A 26470-nucleotide genomic window follows, 5' to 3' on the forward strand; every position below is an offset into this window, starting at 1 on the left:
CATGCCGAATCAGAGCAGGGTCTGGCACCTTGCTGGGAAACTGGAGGTACATGGGAAGCAGATCAATGGGCAGAGCATCTCGGAATGTGCTTGGGAAGGGAAAATGTGTTGGACTTGTTGGCATAGTGGAAATGCAAAGTGTAGCCTGAGATGGATAGGAACAGAACTCTGATTGTGATGAAATTACAGCTGATAGTTTAGGGAGAAGAACAAAGGACTAAATAGTGTTTGATTTGACCATTCTTGCAACTTTTAAATAGGACTGGAGTAGAAAATAACCCTTGGCTCTCTGATCCAGTGGCATGTGCTGCTCTCCCAGCAGGCAGGGCAGAGAGGTGCCTGAGGCAGCACAATGCCACAGGAGCCACCTGGGATGGTGACAGGGACAGGGACTGACAGGGCAGGCGCTGTGCAGCTCCTGCAGAGCCAGCCCTACTCGTGGGACTGCAGCGGCGGTATCTGCAGCCCCGGATATCCAGCACTTTACACTTTCCCCCTCCAGAGCCTGGAATCTTTCATGCTGAGTAATTATGGAATACTGAAATTGGAGGTGGCAAGAGCCCATGGAGGGAAGCACTCTCCTCTGCCCACAGGAGATTGCTCAGAGTGATTAAAAATGGGAATTCAACCAATTATGCACCTACTAGTTCCAGTTCATCCACTATGAACTATCTCGTATCATCTGTCTTTGTAAGCAGCATGAATGGATTATCACGTTCCATTCTCAAATCATCAGCAAGGCGGATTTATGTCGAGTCTTTGTATCTCCGAGCAAACTGGGACATGTAAACCTCTCCCAGCACCGCCACTGCGTGTTCCGAAGGAGGAAATGCAAACATCCCAGTCCTGATTCCTGCGGGGAGCTCCGGCGACCTTCAGCTCGAGGGAAGTTGCACTGAGGGGCTGTGTCTGGCTCTGTCCGCTCACAGCTCTGTACAGCCGAGGCGGCGCTGGCTGCCGGTGATGTAATGCGCCCTCCCCTCCTGCCCGGTGCGGGCTGAACGGCGGCGGCTGCCTCTGCACCCCCGTTTCCCGGTGTAAAGCTGCTCCCTGCAGCACCGGGGGCCGGTCTGTGGCTCCCTCCCGTGGGGCTGCCCCGAGCAGCGGCCGCGGTGCGCTCAGCCCGGCCCCTGTGCTGCGGGCGGCCGGTACCGGCGATGCCAACCGGGGCAGCCCCGTCCCGGCCGTGAGCGGCAGGTGGCGCCCGTGAGCCGCGTGGGGACAGCGCCGCCCCCCCTCCCGCACGTGTGAAAAGCCGCGAGCAGCCCCGCGCCCGGCACTGCCGCTCCTCCCGCTGCGGTGGGGACCGCTCGACCGACGGACACAGACCGACCCAGAACGACCCACACCGACCCAGACCGGCCCAGACCGACCCAGCCCGACCATCGCCATGGAGCGCTCGCTCTGGACCCCGCAGGCTCCGCACCCGGCGAGCCCGCATCCCGCAGCGCAGGGGCGGCGGTTACAGTGAGCGGCACCGCGCCCCGGCAGCGGGTAGGAGCACCGCTGACCTGTTGAAAGAGCCGGGCTTGTCCCGCTGCCCCTTGTCTTTTTCCCTTTATTTGGTATTTTTCCTCCTTCTCGACGGGGGAAGTTTGCTCCCCAGCCTGTGGCTCAGCTTCCTCCACACCCTTTCCTCCTCCTCTTCCTCCGGTATTCCAGGATCCTCTCTCTGGAGCCGGGAGTGGTTCCCGTCGTAACCCCCAGCCCGGCCCAGCCGCCCCGGGCGCTGGAGCCGGGGGTGCCCCCTCGGGAGCGGCCGGCGGGCTCTGCGCTCGCCCTTTCCCCTGAGCGGCGGTGGGGCTGCCCCAGAGGGGTTGTAGCCCCCGGTCGGGGGGTGTCCCCTCCCCGGGTGCCACCATGTCCAAAGTGGCGTCGGAAAGTTGCGGGGCGGCGCCGGCCGAGGACTTGTCCAAGGTGTCGGACGAGGAGCTGCTCAAGTGGAGCAAGGAGGAGCTGATCCGCAGCCTCCGCCGAGCCGAAGCCGAGAAGATGAGCGCGATGCTGGACCACAGCAACCTCATCCGCGAGGTGAACCGCCGCCTCCAGCTGCACCTCGGCGAAATCCGCGGCTTGAAGGTAGCGGGGTGGGCAGGGTGGGAGCCCCGAAGTTGCTGCCGTGTCTCGGCGTCCCGTCGGGAGCCGTCTCAGCAGGTGGATGCCCTGGGAGGAGCCGGTACCGAGAGTGCATTGGAAAGTGAACAAGGGCTGGAGTGAATAAGTAGCCTTTGAGACCGCTTAAAAGGCAAGGGTTTGGTTAAGAGAGCACAATCTGCTCTCCTGCAGTCTGTGGAGCATGGCTCTCATGACTGCCTCCGTGTACTTTGCGTTGATAAAACCCCTTAAGTCTGGTCACCTTTGTGTTAGACTTCATGCTTTTTGGGCAGATTAAACTACCCTGCCTTAAAGTGTACATGAAAGAGTAGCATGCAGAGCTGTAGACCTTCAAAAGGTTTTATGTAGCTTAGTCTGTTTTCTGTCACTGTCTTAAGATGACTTACTCGTATGATGGGCTGCTGGAGAGAGCTGCTCACCTCCAGGCTGCAGAGCAGCATGAGGCAGGTGCTGGTACACCCTTGGGTTCTGTTTTGGGATGATCAGAACCAATCCCAAGTTTATTGTCTGAAAAAGATGTCTGGTAACTCGTCTCTGATCGAGCCATTTTCCATTGTACTGTAGCTTCTGCTACAGTCAGGGGCAGACCAAGTCTCTAATAACTTAACCCTTCTTAACTGAGCTCTTTTGGTGGATGAGGAGCATAGTCCCCGATGTTTCCTTCCCAATTCCAAGGAATAGATAATATATAGTTTCCCTGCCTTAGTATGCACACATGTATTATAGACCTAGAAAGTTATCTTAAAGCAAGCAGGACTACAAAACCTTTTATGCCTTGTTGCTTTGGGAGAGGACATTGTCTTTAGTAAGTACCTTCAGTGAGGTGAGGTTGGAGGGAAAGAGGGGAAACAGGGATGTAGATTGGGCTTTAGAATTATTATTATGTAAGAGTACATTAAAAGGCAGTTCTTGACTTGCAGAATGGCTTTAATCAGCTAAAAGATTGAGAAAGCATCTTTGATAACAGTGTGGCATAAAATAAATAGCATGTGGGGGAAGATTGTTCCTATCTCCCAAGTTGTGCAAAGTAGGAGTGTATGTGTACGTCTCTCCTGCCTCTTCTTGACAATCTGGGGGTAGAAAAGACCCATCCATGATAGTACTTTAGTAAAAATAGAGCTTAAAGTGTTAAATGTAAGCTGAATTGCAGCTATGTGCGAAGGTGATATCATAGAGATCGATGCGACTTCCAGATAAGTAGCAAAACAGACCAAGATGTGTAGGAAGGAGTGACAAATTCCTCTCTCCATTCTGAACTCCTTAAGTGATGTTTCACTTCCACCTTTTGTTTAGATGCCTCAGCTGCAACTTTGAAAAGGAATTAGGGAGAATGAGTATGAGCCCTGGCTTGATGTCTGAACATCTCCTCCTTTGTCCTGTGTGGAGTAACTGGTCTATGAGTCAGGATGAGCTGTGCCTGGTTTCAGTGAATGGATGCTTCCTGCCTCTGAGTGACTGGCTGTGGGCTTCCACAACTGTTTTATTCCACTGTGGGGTTGTTTAAAATCCCTTTCACAGCCCAGATTTTAAAGGGTACCTTGTAACCTCACTGAAATTTTTCCTTTGTCAAATATGGGTTGAAATTGGTCAAGTTCAAAGTTATTTGGAGGCAAAGATCAGATAAACACATGCAGTAGAGTTACAAAAGCTTCCTTTTCTTAAGAAATAGTGTTAAACTGGTCTTTCCATAAGGCTATTTTGTTACCAGTTGTGGCTAGTCTCTATTTCTCATGCCTTACATAAGAAGGAATGGATATTTAGATGGGAGAAAGATAAACATGGTCACAAGCCATTTTAGTAAAACTAGGAGGCTAAAATACTGAAGATGTTTTTTTTGGCACATTATTCTCCTGTAGCAATAGCTTGAACGTTTTTGCTTCAGAGCATTTGCTTCACACTGTTCCTCCCTCAGAGAAGGGCATGGAATCATGTACTTCATTTTCACTCCTAACAAAAACCTGTGACAGCCGATTATTTTATGGCAGAGTGGTTGGAGCAGTCCTGGTTAAGTAATGCCTGACAAGGTTCTGTCATGCAAATCTGAAACAAAGCCAAAGAAAGGCTGTTTTTCTAAATCTCTCAAATGTTCACCCTTCTATGTGAATGTGCTTTAGGGAACAGAGAGCATAAATGTTAATAAGTAATTATTTAAGCAAGATTACAGTTTCTGATGTACTTTGCAGTTCTGTTCAGCTCTAACTTGCAGGTGAATATACCTCAGGGGAGTGAGATCATCATGAGAGTGCAGATGGTCTTTGCTAAGTCAGAAACTAAATTATTCACATGATTAGCATGAAAATGAATTAAGCATCCAAAACTTTTATGCTGTATCACAGGTTTGTCTTTGAGCCCTTCTAGATTAGCTCCAGGTGATCAATGCTTTTTACTGGCCAGCAGCTTTGCTTGTTTGAAGCATGATGCTGTTATAATATTGCCAGATCTACACACACAACTGCTTGTGCCTTACTTGAATGCTTAGGTGATGAGTTTATAGCAGGGCTGTTCACTAGCTTGTATAATGTGATTCTTTTAGACACTTCTCTGTCACGATGATTTTTCTCTTGAAGGATATCAACCAGAAGCTGCAAGAAGATAACCAAGAACTGCGAGACCTTTGCTGCTTTCTGGATGATGACAGGCAGAAGGGCAAGAAGGTGTCCCGAGAATGGCAGAGACTGGGCAGGTACAGCGCTAGTATTATGCACAAAGAGGTTGCCTTATACTTACAGAAGCTGAAAGAACTGGAAGTGAGACAAGAAGAAGTGGTTAAGGAGAACCTGGAGCTGAAGGAATTGTGTGTGTTGCTGGATGAGGAGAAGGGTGGTGGAGCAGGCAGTCGGAGCTCTATCGACAGCCAGATCAGCCTGTGCCAGTTAACTGCAACAAGTGCTTACATCAGAGATGTTGGTGATGGGAGTAGTACTTCTAGCACAGGAAGCACAGATAGTCCAGACCATCATAAACATCATCCAAGTACTAGTCCAGAGCATCTCCAGAAAACTCGGGGTGAAGGAAGCCCTGAGCATCAGAAACACCGCAGCATAAGCCCAGAGCACCTGCAGAAGCCAAGGAGCTCTGGCAGTCCTGACCATCACCTGAAAGGACCCAGTCCAGAACATCACAAAACCATTGTCAAAGCACCTGAACAACAAAAGCACAGCAGCAGCAGCCCAGAAACGATCCCAAAGCATGTTTTGAGTAGCAGCCCTGAACATTTTCAAAAGCAGAGGCCGGGTAGTAGTCCTGAGCATCAAAAGCACAGCAGTGGCAGCCCAGATCATCTTCAGAAGCACACGCTGAGTGGAAGTACAGAACATCTCCACAAAGTGAGGGGTACAAGCCCTGAGCATCTCAAACAACACTATGGAGGGAGTCCAGAGCATCTCAAACATCTCAGTGGAGGCAGCAGAGAAGGTACCCTCAGGAGACAAGTAACAGATGACCTGTCACCTCACCACAGGAGTATATACAATGGAATGAATGGTGGGTCAATACCTTTAGTGAAAACTCATTTTGAAAATTACTAAGGTAGTTTCAGTGCTAATTTCAGCTATTTCTGGAAAAGGAATAATGTTTTATGTGAAGTGAAAGGTACCAAGTCTGGTGTTGGCATTATTCCTTTAGCAAGTGATGTAATCGGAGTCCTTCCAGTAGGTGTTGAGTAGATTACAAAAGCAGAGGAAAAGTACATCTTGAGTGTTGGTGTAAGGTACCACGGAGCAGCTCTTGGCTGTGATCCTGTTCTGTGGCTGGTAGACATAAACTTTGTCCCTAGGCAGACCTCTGTTTACATCAGAGAGGAGTTGCGTGGGTTTGAGTCAGCAGAATGGAGGTGAATGTCTTCAGTTTCATTTCCACCTTCCCAACCTCCTCTTTCTGTAGCTTTAAAGATGTAATAATTTCCTGTTTGTTGCTGGAAGGCTGCTTCTGTCCTTTTCCATAAGATTTGGACAAGACCCCAGATGAAGATCTGGGCTCAATATAAATGAGTCTGCTCCTAAAGATCTGCAAAGCCTTGAGCTTGTGTGTGTTTAATTACAATAAATTAAAAATGAAGGCAGATCTTAAGGTTGGGGGTTTGTGTTGTTACCGCTGCATTTTAGAATGATACCAAATAAACATGCTTCTAAGCACAAGCTTTAAGAGCTGTGTATTCCCTCTGAAACGATTTAAAGTAGTCACACTGAAGCATTTTGTTATTTTGAAGACAAACAGTTGCAATCATACTGAAATGAATGAAATACAGCAAAGGAAATTATTAAACCAGAGTTCAAGCATCCTCTTATGCTGTAGAAATAACTTTTTACAGACTTGGCAGGATTTTTGTAGTCTGCTCCAGTTTGTTTTCACAAAGGAAAATAGCATTGTAGCTGCAAACCCATTTCTCAGACCTTTACTCTTAGATTTGAAGTCAAGCTCTGTGGAAAGTGATGATTTTGTCTTAGTGAACTGTCTGGAATGGAGTTCATGTCTTTGTACTCTATAAGCAGCTGTAGAAGTTGTGTTGCAAAATGCCTTCAGCTAAGATAACTCGCTCTGTTGGGGTAAATCCAGATTACTTTCAGGGAAATGCATATGCTTGACAGGGCTGAGGAACCCAAAGTGGTTAAATGTAGAGACTTCTCTTTTTAATGATTTTAAAATGATTGAGATGAGTGTATGACTGTGAAGCCATGCAATGCACAAGTTACAGGTCTGTCTTACAAGAACTTCTGTTAAATACTGTATTTCTTTCTCCATCCAGTTCTTTCTGTTTAAAAGTGACCTGGCTGTAAGTAACATGAAGTATGGGACCAGACTTCCCCACGTGGCTTCTTTGTCACATTTGAGAGGTTCATCAATCTGATCCCTGGTTATGTACAAAGGAGATCTGAGGTTTTAAAGCTCATGCACAAAGGGATGGGGTTTCTGCTCCCAGCAGGGTGGACTTCCTGGTATTTTCTTAGTCCGAATACTCTTGTCAAGAGCTCAGCCATGTTATTGACAGTGCAAGGAAAGCAGTTCCTTCTTTAAACCTGAGTTGACTGGTGTCCGTTGCGCAGAGTATTTGAGCTATCTGCAATTTGGACCCGGGCCACAAGATGCTGGAGAGGGCAGCTGGTGATTTGCAAGTCTGTTTATTGACTTTAATCAGAGCTTTGCCTGTCCTGTGCTTTATATAATCATTCTTGCAGAGAGCTTCTCTCACCAGTAGGATGTCAAACCTCTCTCCTTTCATATTTATCTAGTTTGATGCAAGCATGAGGCTTAGTTCTGACTTCTGTCTGACCTTGGACAGTGCTAAAACTCTTGACAGCTTTACTCTGAGGAAGAAGCCTTAAACTTCAAGAACATACTTGATCTTCACAGCAAGGCTGAATCCTTTTAGAGTTTTTGTGTTTTGCTTTTGCCAGCTGCTGTAAAGGTGTGAAGAACAGTTAATATGGAAGCAGTAGAAGTGCTGACTGCTATTGCTTGTTATTGCTAAAGTAATGTATAGATCTTAATGTGCCTGTTCTGAGTCTGCCTATATACATGAACCTGCCAATTGAGTAGAGATGGGAACTGTGACTTGTAGAGAAAATCCTGATCTTTTGCATCCCTTGTAAGGACTGGTGGAACTCTGAAAACAGGAATTAGAAAGTGGCCTGTATACCTGGCCTTAAATTCCCATCAGTAATATAAAAGGATGCTATTTTTGATTCTTATCCGAAAAACATGTAGTAAATGTACTATATTGTGTTGGTGGAGCCTATTTTGTTTTACAACTTGGAGTATGATTGCACATACATTTTTCAGGGCACTTCCAATCTTATTGTAGTTCTTGTGGACTGTCATTTGAGCAGCAAGAGTGACAAATAGCAAAGAAATACTAACAGTTTTTGACTCCTCTGTAACTACAGGAATAAAGTAATCAGCACGTGGTAGGTTCAGTACAAGCCTCTCCTGTCCTCCTTGTTCTTAACTGAACCCTGAATCAGGTCTGAGAGGAGCTCTTGTCTTGTCAGCACTTGTGTGACCACAGGGAAGCAATGTATTGAGTAATATGCAATTAATCTATACTAGAACTCTGATTGTATGTAAAGACATGAGGAATGGAGTATTTGCAGGGCTCTGCCAAACTCTTAAGATAAAGTTAATGCAGTTGCAATTTAACATTACTGTGCCATCAGAAATAGGATGTGTAGCTGTTGCCTGCTTTACAGGATATGGTATGTGCATTAATTCTTTGGGCTTCATGCATATTTTAAGCTGTCATGAGGTATGCAGGAAGTTACTTCAGTCTGGAGCTGTTTTTGGTCCATAGGCACAGCTGAAGTAATAAAGGATGAGGTGATAACATTTCCTTTCCTAATTCTTCTCATTTTCTATGCTCAACGGTTTGATCTGAGTATTTTTTTTCGTGTATGACATGTCAGCTTTCATTTATAAGATTTATAAAGCTTTAAAGACTTTACCTCAGGGTTCTCCTACATATTTTTCTGCACTGGATGTCCTCAACCTTTAGAGTGACAGAAACTGGGATGAGAGCTCTAAATGTGACCTATGCTTGTTAATTGAAAACATGCATTTCATTTGAAAGGCTTTAAGCAACAAACTTCTGCTGTGCTCACACCTAAAGGTTCTGGGCAATGGGCACAGGGTTATTTGGGGTAGAAAGACTGCTGAAATTAGGAGATACCAGCAGTAAAAAACACTTCAAAGAGAACATTTCTGCAACTGAGAATAATGCATGGGGGTTTGACTCTGACAGAGTGTGGGGTAGAAGTGCTTGATATAAATGATCGTGCTTTCAGCAGTTGCAGTCTAAGTGGTGGGTTTTAGTCAAAGCAATTTATTGTAAACTTTCTATTTTAAGAAGCCCTTTGTTTTACTCTGGGCTTTGACTTCTGTGTGACAGGAAAGCATCAGAAGGCTTTTCATACATGCATTTTGCTTCCTTGTGAGGTTATTAATGAGGAGAAGTAAAACTGCTGACTAACACTGTGTGCTGCTGGAGGTGTGAGGGTTCTTGCAGAACAAATGCAACAGCCCCTCTCCTTCAGCAAAGGTATTTGTAGGCTAAATGGAGACTTGGCTTAACTACTGAGCAGTTTCTGCTATAAAGATGCTGCTTATAAGAAAAATGAACTCAGAAAATGCTGCATTGGGTAAAAAGAGGAAACTGCAGCATGACTTCAGAGAGGGAAAACATGTAATAATGTTACTGAGTTAACTGGTAGCCTCTCAGTAGAAACAGCTTACATCCTGCTGGCCAAAGAGTGAAATGATGACATGTTATGGTGTAGGTTGTTTATGTGTTATGTTCCTTAAAGTTATAATGGAAATCATTTGCCTGTCATTAATAGTAGTATATGATACCTTGTGTGTGACTTGAGCTCTCCTGATGTCACCCACCACTCTGCATCTGCTGTTGGGAGCCTGATACAGCTTTCCTGACTCCTGAGAGGAACCTGTTGTGTAAGCAGAGGCTACAGGATTGATTTCCATTATGAAATTCCAAAGCAAATTCCATTTGCTTTCCATTATGAAATAATCTACTATTTATTCCAAAAGCTTATTATTTGAAGTGTAGAGCTCTGAAACTGTGTCAATCACAGTCTTTCAATTGAATTCCATTGGGTTTATGTCATGCTTGTAAATTAGTTTTAGCTATTACACACCGTAAGAGAACTGGGGTGTATATGTGAATATGTATGTGACTGGAGTGTGTGGCTTTTATTACCCAACTCATTTTTTGTGGAGTAATTTATCAAGCTGAAAATGTGTCTTGCAGTATCCAAACAATGAGCCTACTACAAACTCATATTGTAGGGCTTTGGGAAGAAGTTTGCATTTACAGATCCTTCACTGACAAAACCAGTAGTGGTTTGAACATTTCAGTATGAGGTGGATCATCCTTCCAGCCAAACTGCTGATGTGTTAGTGGGAAGAGTGGTGCCTCTCCTTACAAAAACACCTAATTTCAAACAGTTACATGGGTGTTCCAGTGCTCTGACTGGGAAGTTCAGTGGCTAATCAAAATGACAATGAGACTTATGCTGCTGGCAGAGGTTTGCTCCTATCCCTGTCTAGCTGATGCTAGATAGGCATTGGCACTACACCTTACAGTGGGAAAAGAGCTCAGCTGAGCAACCTCTCTCCTCACAGGACTGAGTACACCCCAGCCAGGTGTGAGACACTGCCCTTTCTGTGGAGTCACTACTTTCAAGTCTCATCCTTCTTTCTTCCCCTTAGGTTGCATACCCTGCACCATAGATGACTTTGGCAGTAAGGACTTCATGCTAGTTCAGTCTTTGATGGAAGCAAGAATCAGTGTAGGGAATGTAGACATATCTTTAAATGAACACCAGTATAGAAAGGAAGGAGAAAAAGAACTGTTACAGATGAACCCAGGACACCATGTATCTTTGAGAGCAAGGTCTATGTTAGGCAGTGATGAGTGTGTGTTAGTAAGGTGGGAGGGAGTTGGCGCTAACTGTATAGACGCTGCAGTGAATTGGTTACTCATCCCTCAGCTCCTGTGATGTACCATAGTTTCACCAAAGTGTTGATAGAGCCCATTCAGCAGCTCTCCCTTCAGACCTGTGAGCTGTGCCCTTATCTCCCAAGCATTTAACCAGCAGCTCTGCTGGCTGATGAATTTGAGGTGTGTGGCCATAGCTCTTGCTCTGGGTCTCTGCTGGAACTACACTGATGTTTGTCCACAGACCTCCAGAAGTGAAAGGTTGACATAGATCACAGTGCTGTTATCACAGTGTCTTGACAAACTGCAAGCCAGCCCTGTGGCATCCCCTCACTTTGTTGAGATAGAGCTGACATAATTGTACTACTGCTTATTTCATTGCCTGTTGTGATCAATAACGTGTTTTCTGAGCAGTGAGTGGCAGTTTATTTCGGTATGTAGAGAAGATCATTTAGTTCTCTTGAAGATGCAAGATACTTGCTTTTGCCTGTGAGGGCTCATCAGGAGCTCTCAGGCTGTGAGTATTGGCTGCCTGAAATCTGTGGGCACATTTTGATTCTATTTTATTTCATTAGTGCCAGAATGGAGAGTCCTCACATGAAAGCCGTGTCTGAGTCTGTGCTTGGAGAGAGCACCTTTAACCTGAAGCCAGGACCTCATTTAACACAGTCCTTTGCAGAGCTTTGAGTTAAAAGTGGTTTTATAATAGTAAAATATGGGCTTAGAAATATTACAGTGATTAAATTGTCAAATTCTCTGAACTCTTGTCAGTTATAATGCAGAGTTAGAACATCATAATAACTCTTGGTAAATGCTGCTTGTTTAAGGTCTTCAACCCTGTAGGGTATATTATGTGTGTTAGCCAAAGAGTGTCCCGTCTCTTCTCTTCTAGTTAGCAGTGGGATCTTTAATGTATTATCTTATTAGGAAGTTACCAATGGGGAGTTGCTGCAGGTTATGCAAGGATTGGAGCTGAACTGGTTAATAGGGAAGAAGGTAGCAGTTATATAGTGTTGGCTCAAAACTTTGTGCCATTCACCCACCCAGAGTGCACAGACGCCGAGAGCAGTGAAGGACAGTGAAGCGTTCCACATTATAGGGGCTATAATGAGGTAAATAAAGCTTTGTGTACATATAAAAATGACTCTAGCAATGAAAATTCATTGTCTTCTGAGCTAGTAAGTCATACTTTAATTAGTAAACTGAAGCACAGCTTAGGTCTTGTTATATACACAGATATATGTGTATATATCTATATAGCTTCTGAGAGAGCATTGGGAATTATCTTCAAGTCATGATCTTGATATGAATCTTGTCTGTGTATGCTGCTTGAATAGTTAAGAGAATCTATTAGGACTGGTACACCGAGCTTTGAATTTGGCTTATTGCAGAAAGAAGTGCATCTTAATACACCACATCTATACTCATGAAAAGATTGAAACCAGGTTATACAGTGCTTGTGCTGGTAATGCAAGGTAAAATGGGAATCCTTGGTGTTTGGGAGATCTGATTCATTTGTTCTAAGGTGAACATCAGCTTCTAAGTAATAGAAGCTAAGGGTGAATTTCACTCCGGTGTGTCATTCCACTGCTGTTAATGGCAAAAGTTTTTGTGTGCCTCTGTCTAAAAGAGCTGGTCCTGGTCCTTGTTGAGTGTGTGTGTGTGTGTGCCTATATATGTATATAATAAAATACTAAATATATTATAAAATACTAATTGCACTAGTCTGATCCAGTGTAGTAATTTCTGATTACTGTAAGGTGGTTCTTTTGGTCCTTATTCATTTGTATGTGGAGGCAATTTTTCCACACACTCATTCTCCAGCTGTGGCCTGTAATATTCCTCAAGAACTTAATAATAGAATCTGCAATCTTAGTGCAAACTAAAGTACTGTGAAAGGTCCTAGTTACGTTCTTTGATTCCTTCATAAGCATGAATTAAGAATCTCCTGTAGTCTTTGGGGTATTGACAGTGAAGAAATCTGAAAGCACCTTTAGGTAAATGAGGAGGAAAAAAAAAATCCCCCCTTCTTTCCCCTCTTTGTACTATTCCCAGTTCTTCTTTTGAAATCTGAATGCTTATGATGGGATTTTCAGACAGTGTCATAATAGAAAGATACCAAATGAAATGAGCAAAGGGAAGGATTAGACTGGGAGAAGCCTCTGACAGTGGGACTAAAAGCCAGCAGGATACACTAGTAACAACACTAATCCATTTCAGAGGAGGTAAGTTCTACAAGTGTAACATGGGGAGAAGGATCTCTACTGAATTGTCTTTAAAATATAAGTACGTTAATGACACTAGTGCACATTTAGTGTGTAAGTCTTTTTAAAGTGCTGTTAATTCTGTAAGATACACAGAAGGGAGTCAGATCCTGATTTGGGATGTATCTGTGAGCATTTGGTACGCAGCAGGAAAATGTTTTCAGATGGATTGATTGTGAATGGAAAGCTGCTATCTTGAGCTCTGCTGTCTCCAAAGATGAACGCTCATGTGAAGACTGTGAATAACAAACAATCTTAATTCAACTTGTCAGTTCTACTAAGAAAACTTTGGGCATATTTGCATGGTTTCTCTGTATCTTTAGGGAGAGGAAGGAACCAGCAGCTTTGTACCTCTACATGTCAGCAAGTACAGGTTTCTTCAAGCCTTCAGTTTTCATTTGCATGATTTCTGTGAACTTTGCAACAAATTATTACAATTATTATGTCAAGTTAGAGTGGGTAAAATGGTGACAAGGTTTGTAATACTGACTAGTAGAAGTCCATATAAGAATGTGATTATTTAGACTAGTCAAACACAGTAGTGTCATGAGTAAATGCACATTGTAGCTGAAAGCATCCTGAGCCACGTGGTATGCAGCAGTACTGAATATAGAATCATAGAATAGTTAGGGTTGGAAAGGAGCTTGAGTTCATCCAGTTCCAACCCCCTGCCATGGGCAGGGACACCTCACACTAAACCATGGCACCCAAGGCTCTGTCAAACCTGGTCTTGAACACCTCCAGGGATGGAGCATTCACAACCTCCCTGGGCAACCCATTCCAGTGCCTCAGCACCCTTACAGTAAAGAACTTCTTCCTTTTATCCAATCTAAACCTCCCCTGTTTAAGTTTACCCCTTGTCCTATCACTACAGTCCCTAATGAAGAGTCCCTCCCTAGCATCCTTGTAGCCCTTCAGATATCATCTAAAGACAGGACAGGTACTTTCTCAACGCTGCCTTAAATTGTTCCAGAGCTTTTATACTTGTAATACCAAACTTGTGATTTGATCAGTAGAGAGGCACCTGCTTCAGATGCTTGACCTCAAAACTCACTAGATTTCTTCCACGGCATCCCTTTATGTTCCTGTGAATTGTGAACGTTTGCCTTGCTCAACCCTTGCTGTAGGCTCCTGGAGCATGTACTTGAAACTTGGATTCAAACAATATATATATATATATATATATATATATATATATATATATCTCCTTTTTACAGAGGCTTCAGGGCTGATTCATCACTATGTAGCTCACATTGATGTGAAGTTCAGAGAAGCATGGAGAAAAGCACTGGGAGGTGACCCACATCCCCTCTTGGTTTCTGAGTCTATTTTTGTTTTACAGTGAATGAATCTTAATGATGTTCAAAATCCATCTTAGGGGTTTTGTGGTCTGAAAACATTACCAGTGACATTAGGATGGGTCTCTAAAAATAGTGGTTGCTTATGAGAGAGAAAGGAAGGTTTCACTGAAGGCAGATGCATCCATCAAGCAGTGTATGAATGCTGTGAGCTAGAACCTGAAAACTGCCTTAGGGCCATGGACGTATTTGAGCACTTCACTCCTTGTTGGCACCTGACTTCTACTGAGATTGGATGCCCAGACAGAAGCAAGGAGCTTCAATATCCATGTGCTTGCAGTGCTCTGCAGTCACTTGTCTGTTGTCATTCATCTTTTTTGCCTGTTCCATTTCAGCTTTTTTTGTAACCTGAAGTTGAATTTTGAATTTTAGGTTTTTGCAATATCAGGAAGTCCATAAAGAAACCGTGAAAGCAACAATAGTGCTTTTTCCTAACCAGCTCTCCAACTACCAAGACCAAAGGCTCTGCAGTCTTGACTCCAGGTACGGGTGCTGAGAACTTGATTTGCTCCTTGTTATTGGAACTTGCCACCTGGTCTACTACAATGCAGTCAGTGATGCTGAATGCTACATTTTGATCACTTGCAACCATAGCACGTGCTGCATATATTTTGGAGAACTAAAGCATCCTGAGCATATCAAAATAAATCCAAATTTCAGCATTAAGGTCCTGGTATTTGTGTATTTTACCTTCTCTATGAATGTGAGAAAATGGAAAGATCTCATAACCTTATAACCTCTCCAGACTGATAAAAAGGAGTTGCTGGATTGCATGACAGCATGGAAGTGACTGATCAGACTCTCTTGGAAGCTTGGATCTCAGAGTTTTATCCTCTTAAGTCGCTTCATCATCCTTTTTTTTTGTCAAGAATGAGTTGCATAGGTGCTAGCTCTTTGTATTGATCACACTACTGCAAGTACATCCAGTTGTTGACCAATGGAATACTGAAAAGGGGAAGCTCAAAAAGAGGCATACCACAAAAGGACTTGCTTGAGCCTGCTTTGTGATAACTCTGCAACAATCCAGATGAAGCCAAGTGGTTTGTACTTAAAAGACAAGTCAACATTTATCAACCTATACCTGGAAATGTGTACTTTGCAGTTAGATTTCTTGGCAACATTTTCAACTCCATCTCTGTTGCTTGATGGTGTTTTAGTTCTTTAACAAAACCAACAGTATTGGTCCTGATATCAGTTTCAAAAATGGGTATTTGAAGGATTAGTGAAGACTGTTTGAATGAGAAGCCATTTCTGTTGTTTGAGATTGAAATATCTTGAGTTTATCAACATGGAAAAATCTATACCTTAAACGTAACAAACCTTGGCTCTGCTTTGTGTTTGGTAGAGGTGCACTTGCCAGCTGTATTTCTCAATAAACTGATGTTGGGTATTAACCCCACATGTCACTTAAACCTCATGTGAGATGCTTTGATGCCCACTGTCCTTGTGACAGGAGAGACAGTGCTGACTGTGAAGGTGCATTTAACATTTTTAATGAAGTGCTTTGAATACCCCCCAAATTTTGTTATTTCTGATTTATTTGTTCTTGCAGTGCTGCTCAGCAGTACATCTTCATGCACAGGCTCTTGAAACTCATGGGGAAAGATATGTAATGGGAGATAAAAGTGATCAGTAGATGTTCACTGCTTGGAGTGAGAAAAACAAGGTTTATGTTGTGTGCAGCAGGAAATGGTGTTTCTCAGGGAACCAGCAGCATCTTAATTCCAAACCCTGAGCCTCACTGGTCTATCATCAGTGTGATATTTAGGTATTTCAGGAATGTGCATAGTCAGACTAGTGAGGTGGTGAATAAACCAGCTGGTTGATTTGCTCCTTACCTGCCATGACTGTCAATACAGAGCTTACTAAGTACTGAGTACTTGTGTCCCATCATATCTGGGGAAACAGTGGGAAAGTGATAGTAAGAGACAGTTTCTTCACTGCTGCAGAAGTCCGATTAGGAATCTGGACAGGATAAAGCTGAGAATACCCTGTTTTAGCCACATCCAGAGACATGAGTTGCACACATTTTCACAAACAGATTTCTCAATTTTAATAGTGTAAATTAGAAGCACCTCTTTGACCTGCAGGTTGCAGGCCCAGTTCTCTTCTGCATGTCAACACCATCCCTTTAGCAATCCAGTTGTGCATCTAATTCAGGTCTCAAGCCAGCTGCAAATCTGTGGTGGCCCAGGGGTGGATGAGTTTGTAGATCTTGGCTTGGTGTGATGCTGACTAAGGTGGGGTACCTGCCTGCTTTCACTTCCAGTGATGTTTATCCTCCACACCATGCATGATGCGGCCTGGTAGTTCCAAACTAGTAAGCTGGGTTAGAGGCTGACTGTGGAGGTGAGGGTTTAGTGACAGCCAGTCAGATAGAGCTTGGTATCCACTTCATTGTGTGGGCTGCCAATACCTGTTCCCATAGGGTGAGAAGCATTCTCAGAGATATGGGCATCCACTAAGGTGTGCTTCTCACTGCTGTGAGTTGATTCTCTTTTCCTTCTGTATGGCATCACCGGATCCTGTATAATGTCACTTCACTCTGTTTTTGTGGACACATGTTTTTAATGGGGTATTGTGCAGAAAACTTAACCCTCAAAAACCACTAACTCTGAAAAAACTGAACCCAAATATATATCAGATCTGAAAGCCACCAAAGTAAATGTTTGATGTTATCTATTTTAGAGAGGGACTCTTCATCAGGGATTGTAGCAGTAGGACAAGGAGTGATGGGTTCAAACTAAAACAGGGGAAGTTCTCTACCAGGAGGGTGATGAGACACTAACAGGTTGCCATACCTGGCAGTGTTCTAGGCCAGGTTGGGCAGAGCCTTGGGTGACTTGGTCTAGTGTGAGGTGTCCCTGCCCATGGCAGGGGGTTGGAACTGGATGACGTTAAGGTCCTTTCCAACCCAAACCACTCTACGTTTCTATGATTTTTGTGTGTCTGTGATGTGCTTCAATTTTGCTGAATTCATGAACATCTGGCACAGGGAAAGACTCAAAATCTGTGCCATCTTGGCCATCAAATTAATGATATTTTTGCATGTTCTGGGAGTTGCTATTGCAATAGTTCTGTTCAGGCCAAATCTTTTGGGCCAACCCCTTTTGCTCTGGTTTGTGCTGTATAAGCCTGCTTCTGTGTTTCAGTCAGCCCTGTGAGCTTCTGAAAGGTCCAGAGCAAGTGTGTGATCTCAGAGGTGGGGACTGTGGTACCAGCCAGGGAGCAGGAGGAGAGGAGAACACTGCTGGTTTGTTTTGCTCACTTGCTGTGGAAAGCCATGAGAAATTCCTTCCTCCAGATTCTAACCCTAGTGTTTGAGCCTGAAGGCAATTGTGAGCCACTTTTGGGTAGCTGTTAGGAGATAAAGCAGCTCTTTACTAAAGAGCTTTGGCTTTTTAGCTGGAGATGGATTAACCAGTGGTAGTCCTAGCCCTGGAGATCACTGGTGTGTTGACCAGGATAGCATCAGAGTGTGGAACTAGCATCAGTTTACACACATGAATGTTTGTAGCCAAGATAATGGTTGTACAAAGTCACTGAAAATGGCTGTGTGAAGTTGATGTGTATAAAGAGCTAAAGGATGTGCTGTTAACCTGAGTAAACACTTACATGTTTTCGTAGTTCCTGTTTATTACTTACAGCTTTTTATCTGTAGTTCTCAAAACAGGTTACCAATGAAACAAACACTGATCATCATCTGGTGTATGAAGAACCACGAGCTAAACAAATGAAGAGACAGGATGAATCAGCCACCAACTAAACCTTAAATCCGGGTTTCCTGAGCTTTAGCCACTGATTATTCCATTGCATCATCCCACTTTTCCAACAGTTTTTTTTCTTACATTAGTCTGGTTCTGAGTGTGGTGTAAAAACTGGGGCTGAGGTTGCTCCCATGCCTAGAAAACACCTTTATGAACACTTAGCTTGAAGCAAACATTTTCAATGTGTTTCCTTTCAAAAGCAACTTTTAAGGCTCTGCTTCCTTCCTTCCTGAGCTTCCTGAAGTATGCTAACCAGGCCAGTGGGGAACAAAGCTATTTTGTGTGTGTAATGCAGCAGGCATATTAGAAGATGTTAATGTACCTTTTGCATTTACAGGATGCTTAAAAGCATCCCTGCCCATAAAGTGATTTACAGTGAATCCATACATGAAGTGCTGTGGCAGCTTATTAGAGGAAGTTATATTTGTCTGTCTTGTTTCTTATGGCCTGTTTTTACCGTTGCAGTGTAGTTGTGTAGCTGTAGGTGCCTTCATTTGGGAGATGAAGATGCTGAGACGAATCAGAGCCATGGTCAGCTATCAGCTGAGGATTTCGAGTTGCTGACTGGCAATCAAAAGGAGAATTCATCTTTTATCAGTATAAAGTTTGAAAATGGAAGCTGTTATGTGCTACAAAGGAGGAGAGTACAGTATTTTGGCAAGATGGTGATTTGGTCCTTATTCATCAGTGGTGTGTTATCTTGTGAATATGCCAGTGGTGCTTGGCAGATATAAATGTCTATGACAAGCCCCAGTCCGCACATCTGTGTGACTTGGCAGATGTGGATAGGAACCAGAGAGCTGGTGTAATTTGAGATGTTTTGGCTAAAAGCCTGTACACTCATTTCTAGCAGGTAGGTGGCTGCTGCTGCTATCTATCAAACACTGCACTCTGAAGTGTTTACTTCAAGTCTGTGAAGCAGTGGCTGTGTTTGAGGGAAGACTGGGGAAAGGCTCTCACTCTCTGCCAAAAAGATGGAGGTTTCCTGCACAAAGTAACTGTAGCAGAGTCATTGCTAAAAGTGTTTATGAATGGCACCCATCAGAATTCAGGCCAGGATTTTCAGGCTCCATAGTAATGTGAGCTCAGTGGGGAATCGGGCTTTGACGTTCAGAAATGACAGCCTAAACATTTCCAGCCCATGAAATGTGATGACAGGACTATAGTAACAATTCTTGTTATGAGTCGAAAGTTACTGCAATCACAGCAGCTTCCTGGCATGGGAAGAAGTGAGTTTTTAATGGCACTTCTTACCATGAGATGTGGTCTGAGTGCAATTTAGTGTTTCAAACCTGGGCGGAGATTAAAGAGACATTGGCTCTGTTACTATTTTAATCTTACAAACTGGAGCAAACACCAGGTTGTGTGTCCTAAGCATGATTTAGCAATCTGTTAGGCTTTTAATTATCCCCTTCCTAATTAGATTGCTCTGATTATTTGGTGCTTGAAGTAATGGTGTATTTTTAAGTTTGCAGGGCAGTAGCTTTTCATTTCACAGGCATTTTGTCTTTCATGCTGAAGTATGGAAACATATGGTGCTACTTCTGATGTAGCACTTGTCTAAATATCTTTGCTTGTAAGATTTTCTGCAGAGCCATATAATTTTCTCCTGTAAAAACATTCCTAATGTATTTAAGCAGTTTTATAACTCCAGCATGGGATTATCACATTCTGGTCATTGTAAACATTTACTGGATGTAGGTCAAGATACTGAACTGTGAAGTCTGAAGAAGAAAAACTACCATGATGCAGTTAGAAACGCAGAGGGACCAGCAGGAAATGGAATAGTGATAATTCATTGAAATAAAATAGTTTATGAGAACACTTCCAGATATTTTGGAAGTGTCAAAATAGTGCATTTCTTCTTAAGCTGAACTCTTGGGATATCATTCTCAGTAGACATGGAATCCTGTAACACAGTGTCCAGACTCCTCACATGGTAACTGGTTACATCTCATGCTTTGTGTTCACTTTCCAAGTGATAGTGTTTCTTCTGTCTGAGAAATGTGAAGTCAGGAGCATGCATTGAAGATGTGCAATAGCAACACATGATACAATGAAGGGAAACTGGAAATGTTTGAAGAGTTTGATATAGCTGGAAAAGTTAGTAGAATAACCAGAATACTTTTGTATCCTTTTGCCTACATTGCTAGACTCTTGTCCAGCATGAGAGATGATGAGTAGGAGGCTAAGTGGCCTGTTAATAACCTTTAGAAACGAGAAAGGACAGTTCTGCCCTGTTGCTTCCCAGCGGCTGTTATCCAGGAGCATGAGGGTGGGATTGGGCAGACTTGGAAAGACAAGCTGCCAGAAAACATTGTTGTGTCCTTTCTGGGAGTATGGGCAGGTTGTGTTAAACCAACACCTGAAGCACTTCTGGCTACTTGGCGTAAATGACTGCTTGCCTGTTCCAGACTCCTGAGTACTGTGCTCTAGGAATGCGCGTGTGTGAGGATGTGTGTGCTGGAACCTTGCTGCTTCAACAAACAGAATGGCCCACCGTGTTGTCATGTTGGAGATCATGGTGGAACTAATGAAATCATTTAGGGTTTGATACTGCTTTTGTTTATGCAGGTGGCTGACTTCATACACTTGCATGTCCCCATGGAGGTCACAGGCTTCTGGAAGCACTTGTTTGTGTTTTTTAAGTGATATCATGAAAATCTGAGCTGGGACTTAGAAATGTATTCCAAAGGAAGCAGGCAGGAATCCCTCTTGCCCATAATGTTCTGATCTGAAGGGAATCTTGCAGCTTTTCTTTCCTGCCTTCAACAGATTGATATTTGGCATCAAGACTTTTAATCCAGGTTTGAAGACAGTCAAAAAATGATGATGGCCTTTCTGTCCCTGGGGTGCTGCCTTCATGGATCACTCATCTCAGGGCTGGCCCTTCCTGAAGGCACAATATGAGTACAGCTTTTAGTAGCAGGGAAGCATTTTAGACTCGCTCTGTGCTGCCTTGTAAAGCTCTTGACCATCCATATCCCTTGTAAAATGCTACAAGGGATGAAGCATCTTCAGTATGCAGGAAGGGAGAGTGAACAGCTCCCCCAGTCATGCTTGGGGGGCTGGAGCACGGAGGCAGAGCCCACTTTTCCCCAGAAGGGTTACAGGTGGAGCAGCGAGTGCACAATAGCTGGAAGTGGAAAGGAAAGAGAAGGATGCACTGGACAGGATCTCCTTTCTCCTCACTCCTGAAACTGGGTCCAGAAGCTGACTGCCATTTCTAGGACAGATCACCCAGGAGGTAGTTTTGTAGCTGTAATGGGAGCAAGCTGTGTTTGATGTGGAAGGTTTGAGTTGCACCCTCGTGAGCACAGACAATGAAGTTGCTTATAAAAGAATTTGTAGTTTCTGAGGGGTTTTCCTGGAGAAAAAGAAACTGGATGAGGTTGAACAGACACAGGAGTGTATATGTGGTAAAGGACTGAAGAAGGGGAAATGTCATCATCCAGTTACCCAAAGTTGGATTAGATGAACTTGCACTGTTTTTAACAGTATCCCTGCTTCTAGAAAATGGAGGTGTGGGACAGCAGAATTAGATTATAGGGGCAAGCAGAGCTCTAGCATTTCTGAACTTGAAATTGTTGGGAATGATGCAGGTAACAACCACTTACATTCACTTCTTTGTGAGTGATAAATACAGTAATTGGAGGGGTTTGTTAATGACTGTACAGGTTTTAGTCAATCACAGGTATCAGTTGATATCCTACCCCCTTGTTCTGTCAGATGAAAAATAGGGCAGCTATTACATTATCTGCCAGCTGTGGTGCAGCTGCTGATGTGGTAATGCTGATCCTGACTGACTCATGGTGGGTACTCAGGAATTTTACTTCCATAGCATCTCTGAGCTCCCTGGGGCTTTTGGTGTCTTGAGCACCTCAAGGTGCCTACTGCAGGTCTTCCCTTTGGCTGAGGATGGAGAACTACAACTGCAGCTACTTTGGCAATCCCAGCAGTTGATAGCGTAGAAATGTGAATTTCTTCTTATACACCCTTTACTCTTCTACCCGAGTTTTGTGTAAAGCACAATTCTCCTCCTGTACACTGGAAGGCAGAGATCTCTCATTAGGTGACACTGTATTCTTAAGTATTAGTCAGCCATTGCTCTTCAAAGTGCAAAATCCGTTGCACCTTTCCAGTCTGGTGGGATTTGAGGTGAAATTGGACAGATTCAACAATGTGGCAAACAAGTCCAGCAGTGCAGAAGGATCCCACGAAGACTATCCATGGGAGATCCAGATGGCTTGCAGTACATTGCAGCATTATAGAGCTGCTAAAAGCATAGTGATGTGCAAGCGTAATCAGAATGATCCACCAGGCCAGGGACATTGCATGTTACTCTGAACTAAAAAAAGCTAAATAGCTTAGCAGGTAGATTTGATTGCAGTCTTAACGCATCGACATTTCAGTTTCATTGTGAACATCCTTGTATCTTTGGCCCTGAATTGTGTCCATTTACAATCAGCTCTAAGGTAACGTGCTGAAGTGATGCTGTTGTCTTCTGTAAGCTTCACTGTGTTCCTCATTTTAAGTGTAAAAGGAGCATTTGCTGATATGAGGACTTGGTTTTTAAAGGGTAAAGTCTTCTTTAAAGTTGGCAGTACCAGAAATCATGTGGCTTATGGAGCCTGATGCACACTTAAAGTTCAGACCATGTTGATAAGTAAACTTCAATTAAATGTAGGGTTGGAAACTATGTTTTGGGCATTGCAGAAGAAGTTTTATGTAGATCAAAGTCATAGATATTATTGGCCAGAATTCTCAAAATGAAGAGTGGTTTGTCCCTGTTTCTTATACAACACAAGCCCAGCTGAGAGTCAGTTGTGAGGGGATTGTCTGTTCTCTGAGTGCTGCTAATACAGTGTCATCCTCTGAGGGCTGCTTTGATGCAGCACTTGATTACTGTTGTCTATTTAGGTTATGTTTTGTTTACATTGGGTGCAGTGTAGTGAGAAGTAAGTTTAATTTCTTCTGCATATTGGTAAGAAATTAGTGCATGTGTCTTCTACCTCTGTATAATAACAGCCTGTCAGTTAAATGTGGGATCATATCCAGACCTGTCACAGTTGTGGTTTAACAGCCATGAAGGCTGATTTTTACCTGTACCAACACTGAGATGTATCACTGCAGATCTACCAGGGACTGAGATCAGACTCTTCTCAAATGTTTGGTTTTCCTTGGTTTATTTTTGATGGTGGGTGATGGATTATTCACAGGGAGACAGGGATGCAGGAATTCCTCCTGGTTCCTCTTGTTAGCCCATGTTGAGCAGTGGTTTAAGTGGCAGAACACTGTCTGATTGATATGGCCGCATGAAGTTCCTATAGATGCCCGGGCTTCAGGATGTAGAGGAAAATCCCAGATTAACTGAGCGGGGAAGGAATCTGATTGCTCATTTTATGTGCATCTGTACCTAGTAGCATTTATTAATTTAGGGGATGCTTGTCTTGTTTTAAATCAAATAGAAAATGCTCACTCAAGTACATAACTAGGACTACATCTATTATCAGACTGATTAAAGTAAAAGCAGTGAATTAACTTCATAGAATCATAGAATTCCAGATTTGTTTGGATTGGAAAGGACCTTAAGATCATCTGGTTCCAACCCCCTGCCAGGGGCAGGGACATCTCACACTAGGCCATGTTGCCCAAGGCTCTGTCCAACCTGGGCTTGAACACTGCCAGGGATGGAGCGTTCACCACTTCTTTGAGAAGCCTGTTCCTCTTCAGTTACAAGGGCTGCCATGCATGGCTTGATACTCCTTTAGGGGAGAGTACATAGATAGAACTACATATCTACTGTAGATATCTACTGTAGATATCTACTGTAGACATCTACTACATAGATAGAAGGCACCACACAACTAACATGTTAAACTACAAACTTTTAGTCATTATCAGGGTTTTCTTACGTTTTGTTTTCAGGTTTATCAAGAAACTCAGCTAAATGCTCCTACAGAAGCAGTAGCTTTGAAAGCTTTCTTGAATCATTTGTAATGTTTCATTTTAGCCTTATGACTATTTCAAACTATAGCCTTAAGCACCTTTAATCTCTCGGTTTGAGTGGTAATTCTGATACACTTCACATGATCTAAAGGTACCTCGGGATGCAAACTTCCCTGGAAGGTCACTGAGAGGAGAAATAGATACTTATTTCTCTGATTGCACAGGGCTAACATGAAATTGCCTTTCTGTTTCAGACAAGCATAGCCTCCACTGTATATGCTGTATATATGCTTTAGTGCTAAACTCCAGGCAGGACCTGAACCTATTTGTGGGAAATTCTAGATCTCTTTCAAAAGGAGAGGGAAGCAGAGGAAGGTGCACAGTGTGGTAACCTATAGGTTGTATTGTAGCTATACAAATGCTCTCAATAGTCAAACCTGCAGGCAGTCTGAGATTCAGCAGTAAGAGAGAAAGCAGAATTAATACCAGTGTTGCCAATCTATTTCTGTGCTGAGGGCAGGAAATGAGACCTGTTTCTGCAATAACTTAATATTATGAAAGTCTGTGAGGCATCCTTGCTGTGTGCAGGCTATAGCTGATGCTTCAGAAGCACAACTGCAAGTGAGTAGTGCTGGAGCTGTTATGTCTTCAACTCTGGTGGCGTTTCTGGAGGTTGGAATAATCTTTGCCTCTTTCCTATTGACGTTGCTTTGGTGACAGCTCAGGGCCAGCAGTGTTTGCTTGCTGGATGGATGATGTTTGGCTGTAAGCTGTTCTCATGGAAGAAAGGCAGATTTTGGTTACTGATATATTAAAAGCCACAATTAGTGGGAATGTGATTTTGACTGGGGTTTGGAGCTCTTGGCATGAAGCATTTAACTGCTTTTTAGGAAACTAGAGCTAGATGGGGAAATGCCATTGTGACGGTTGTTGAAGTTGTGGGGGGAGAGAAGCACAGGATTGTGCTACCTTGGATGGGGTTCTGGTGTCCTGCCATTACTGTCATCACTTTAGGCGAGGTTAATGTCTGTGGAGATTGCTATTGACTCCTGTCTCTGACAGCTGGCCTGTGAACAGGCATATGAAGCAAGCCCTAGGAGCAGGACTTACCTCGCAGTGCAGAGGCAGTGCACAGGCAAACAGGAATCTGTGGTGGGTGCAAAGCTTTACAGCTCCACATGGAGGAAAAAGGTCTCTTGAAATTTATCAGAGACTTTTCTTTTGAAAACGTTGTTTTTCCTCATCTCTCAGATCATAAAAAGCCAAGAGAGTTGCCTTGAGGCTGCTCTGGAAGCCTCTGGCTGTCAGCGTGATGAGCATTTCAGATCCCAGTGCTGTGACCCTGTGTTCATCACAGGAACAGACGTGTTGAAACGATAAGCCCTGAATCTTGAGGGTGAATTGGCAGCACTCTGTGAATTTGTTGCATGTATCTTACCTAAGGACCAGAATATCCAGTGTTATCTTGAATGAAAACAGCAGAATATGCTTTTCAGTCATCCCCTTTGCTGAAGCTGTAAAAAAAATAGAAGATAAATCCATACATGAGTATATCCTGTGTTATTTCATATGCACACAGGAGAGAGATTTAAAGTGGAATCAAGGAAATAGTGACTGGGGATTGCTGGGCTTGTTCTCTTGCTGAACACAGAGTCCTTGAAGCAGGAATAAGAACTAAGATAGCCAGGAGCAGCAATTGACTTGGCCACACTTGGGGTGTTGTGGGTTAGCAGATGCCATGGGGAGGTCAAAGTTCCATTTCCAGCCTGTTCAAGCCCAGTTTGATTTTTAGGGAAAATGAAATATCAGAATGTTTAAAGGTTGGGCTTGATCTTAAAGGTCTCCTAAGGTTGATTCTAAGGAAGGAGGAAGTTCATATTGCTGCAAAGAACTGGTCACACAAGAATTCTCTATTTTATATATAAACATATGTTTCATACTTCAGTCAACTCTTACCCTGAATCATTGCTTCCTACAGTGAATTAAGTATGAAAAATCAGTGTGTATATAGTGAAGGAAATAGGTGGGGTTGGAATAAAACCTTGTACAGTTGGACACACATAGAATCGTAGAATAACTTGGGTTGGAAAGGGCATTAAAATCATCCAGTTCCAACCCCCCTGCCATGGGCAGGGACACCTCCCGCTAAACCATGGCACCCAAGGCTCTGTCCAACCTGGCACATAATACATCCTTTAGGACAGAGAGGAGAAAATTTCCTCTTCTCAAAAACTGAATGCCAATAAACCATAGGGAGAAGGGGCAGAGGGGTTTGGAGAATGCTTAAATTGCTTTAATTTCATTTTTGTTGAAAAGAATAAGGAAAGAATAGATGGATTCGAATGAGAAATTGATCAAACATGGTTTGAATCCTCTTGGAGAAATATTGCCATTGATTTCTAGAAGAACAGGATGCAGCCGCATGGTTTGCCTGTGCCTCTGCTGCCCTGTTGGTGTAGACTAAATCACTGACACAAACCCCAACACAACCCAAAACCAGCTCATTACAAGTGAACAAGCAAAATCTACTTGAGTGCATGGCACTAAATTAACTCCTTAATCTGTACCATG

General features: G+C 43.4%; 1 protein-coding gene across 2 annotated transcripts in view; it reads left to right on the forward strand.

Annotated features, from left to right (window-relative positions):
- Positions 1–1415: 1415 nt before the first annotated feature.
- CCDC85A (coiled-coil domain containing 85A) overlaps positions 1416–26470 on the forward strand; it is an 82745-nt gene continuing 57690 nt past the window's right edge. For both annotated transcript variants that reach the window (XM_031044619.2, XM_031044620.2), the window contains exons 1-2: positions 1416–2079; positions 4683–5598. In XM_031044619.2, the coding sequence (XP_030900479.1) occupies positions 1861–2079; positions 4683–5598 (1135 nt within the window). In that variant the 5' untranslated portion in view covers positions 1416–1860. The remainder of the gene's footprint in view (positions 2080–4682; positions 5599–26470) is intronic.

This window comes from Melopsittacus undulatus, chromosome 3, assembly GCF_012275295.1.
Source record: "Melopsittacus undulatus isolate bMelUnd1 chromosome 3, bMelUnd1.mat.Z, whole genome shotgun sequence".
Classification (NCBI taxonomy): Eukaryota; Metazoa; Chordata; class Aves; order Psittaciformes; family Psittaculidae; genus Melopsittacus; species Melopsittacus undulatus.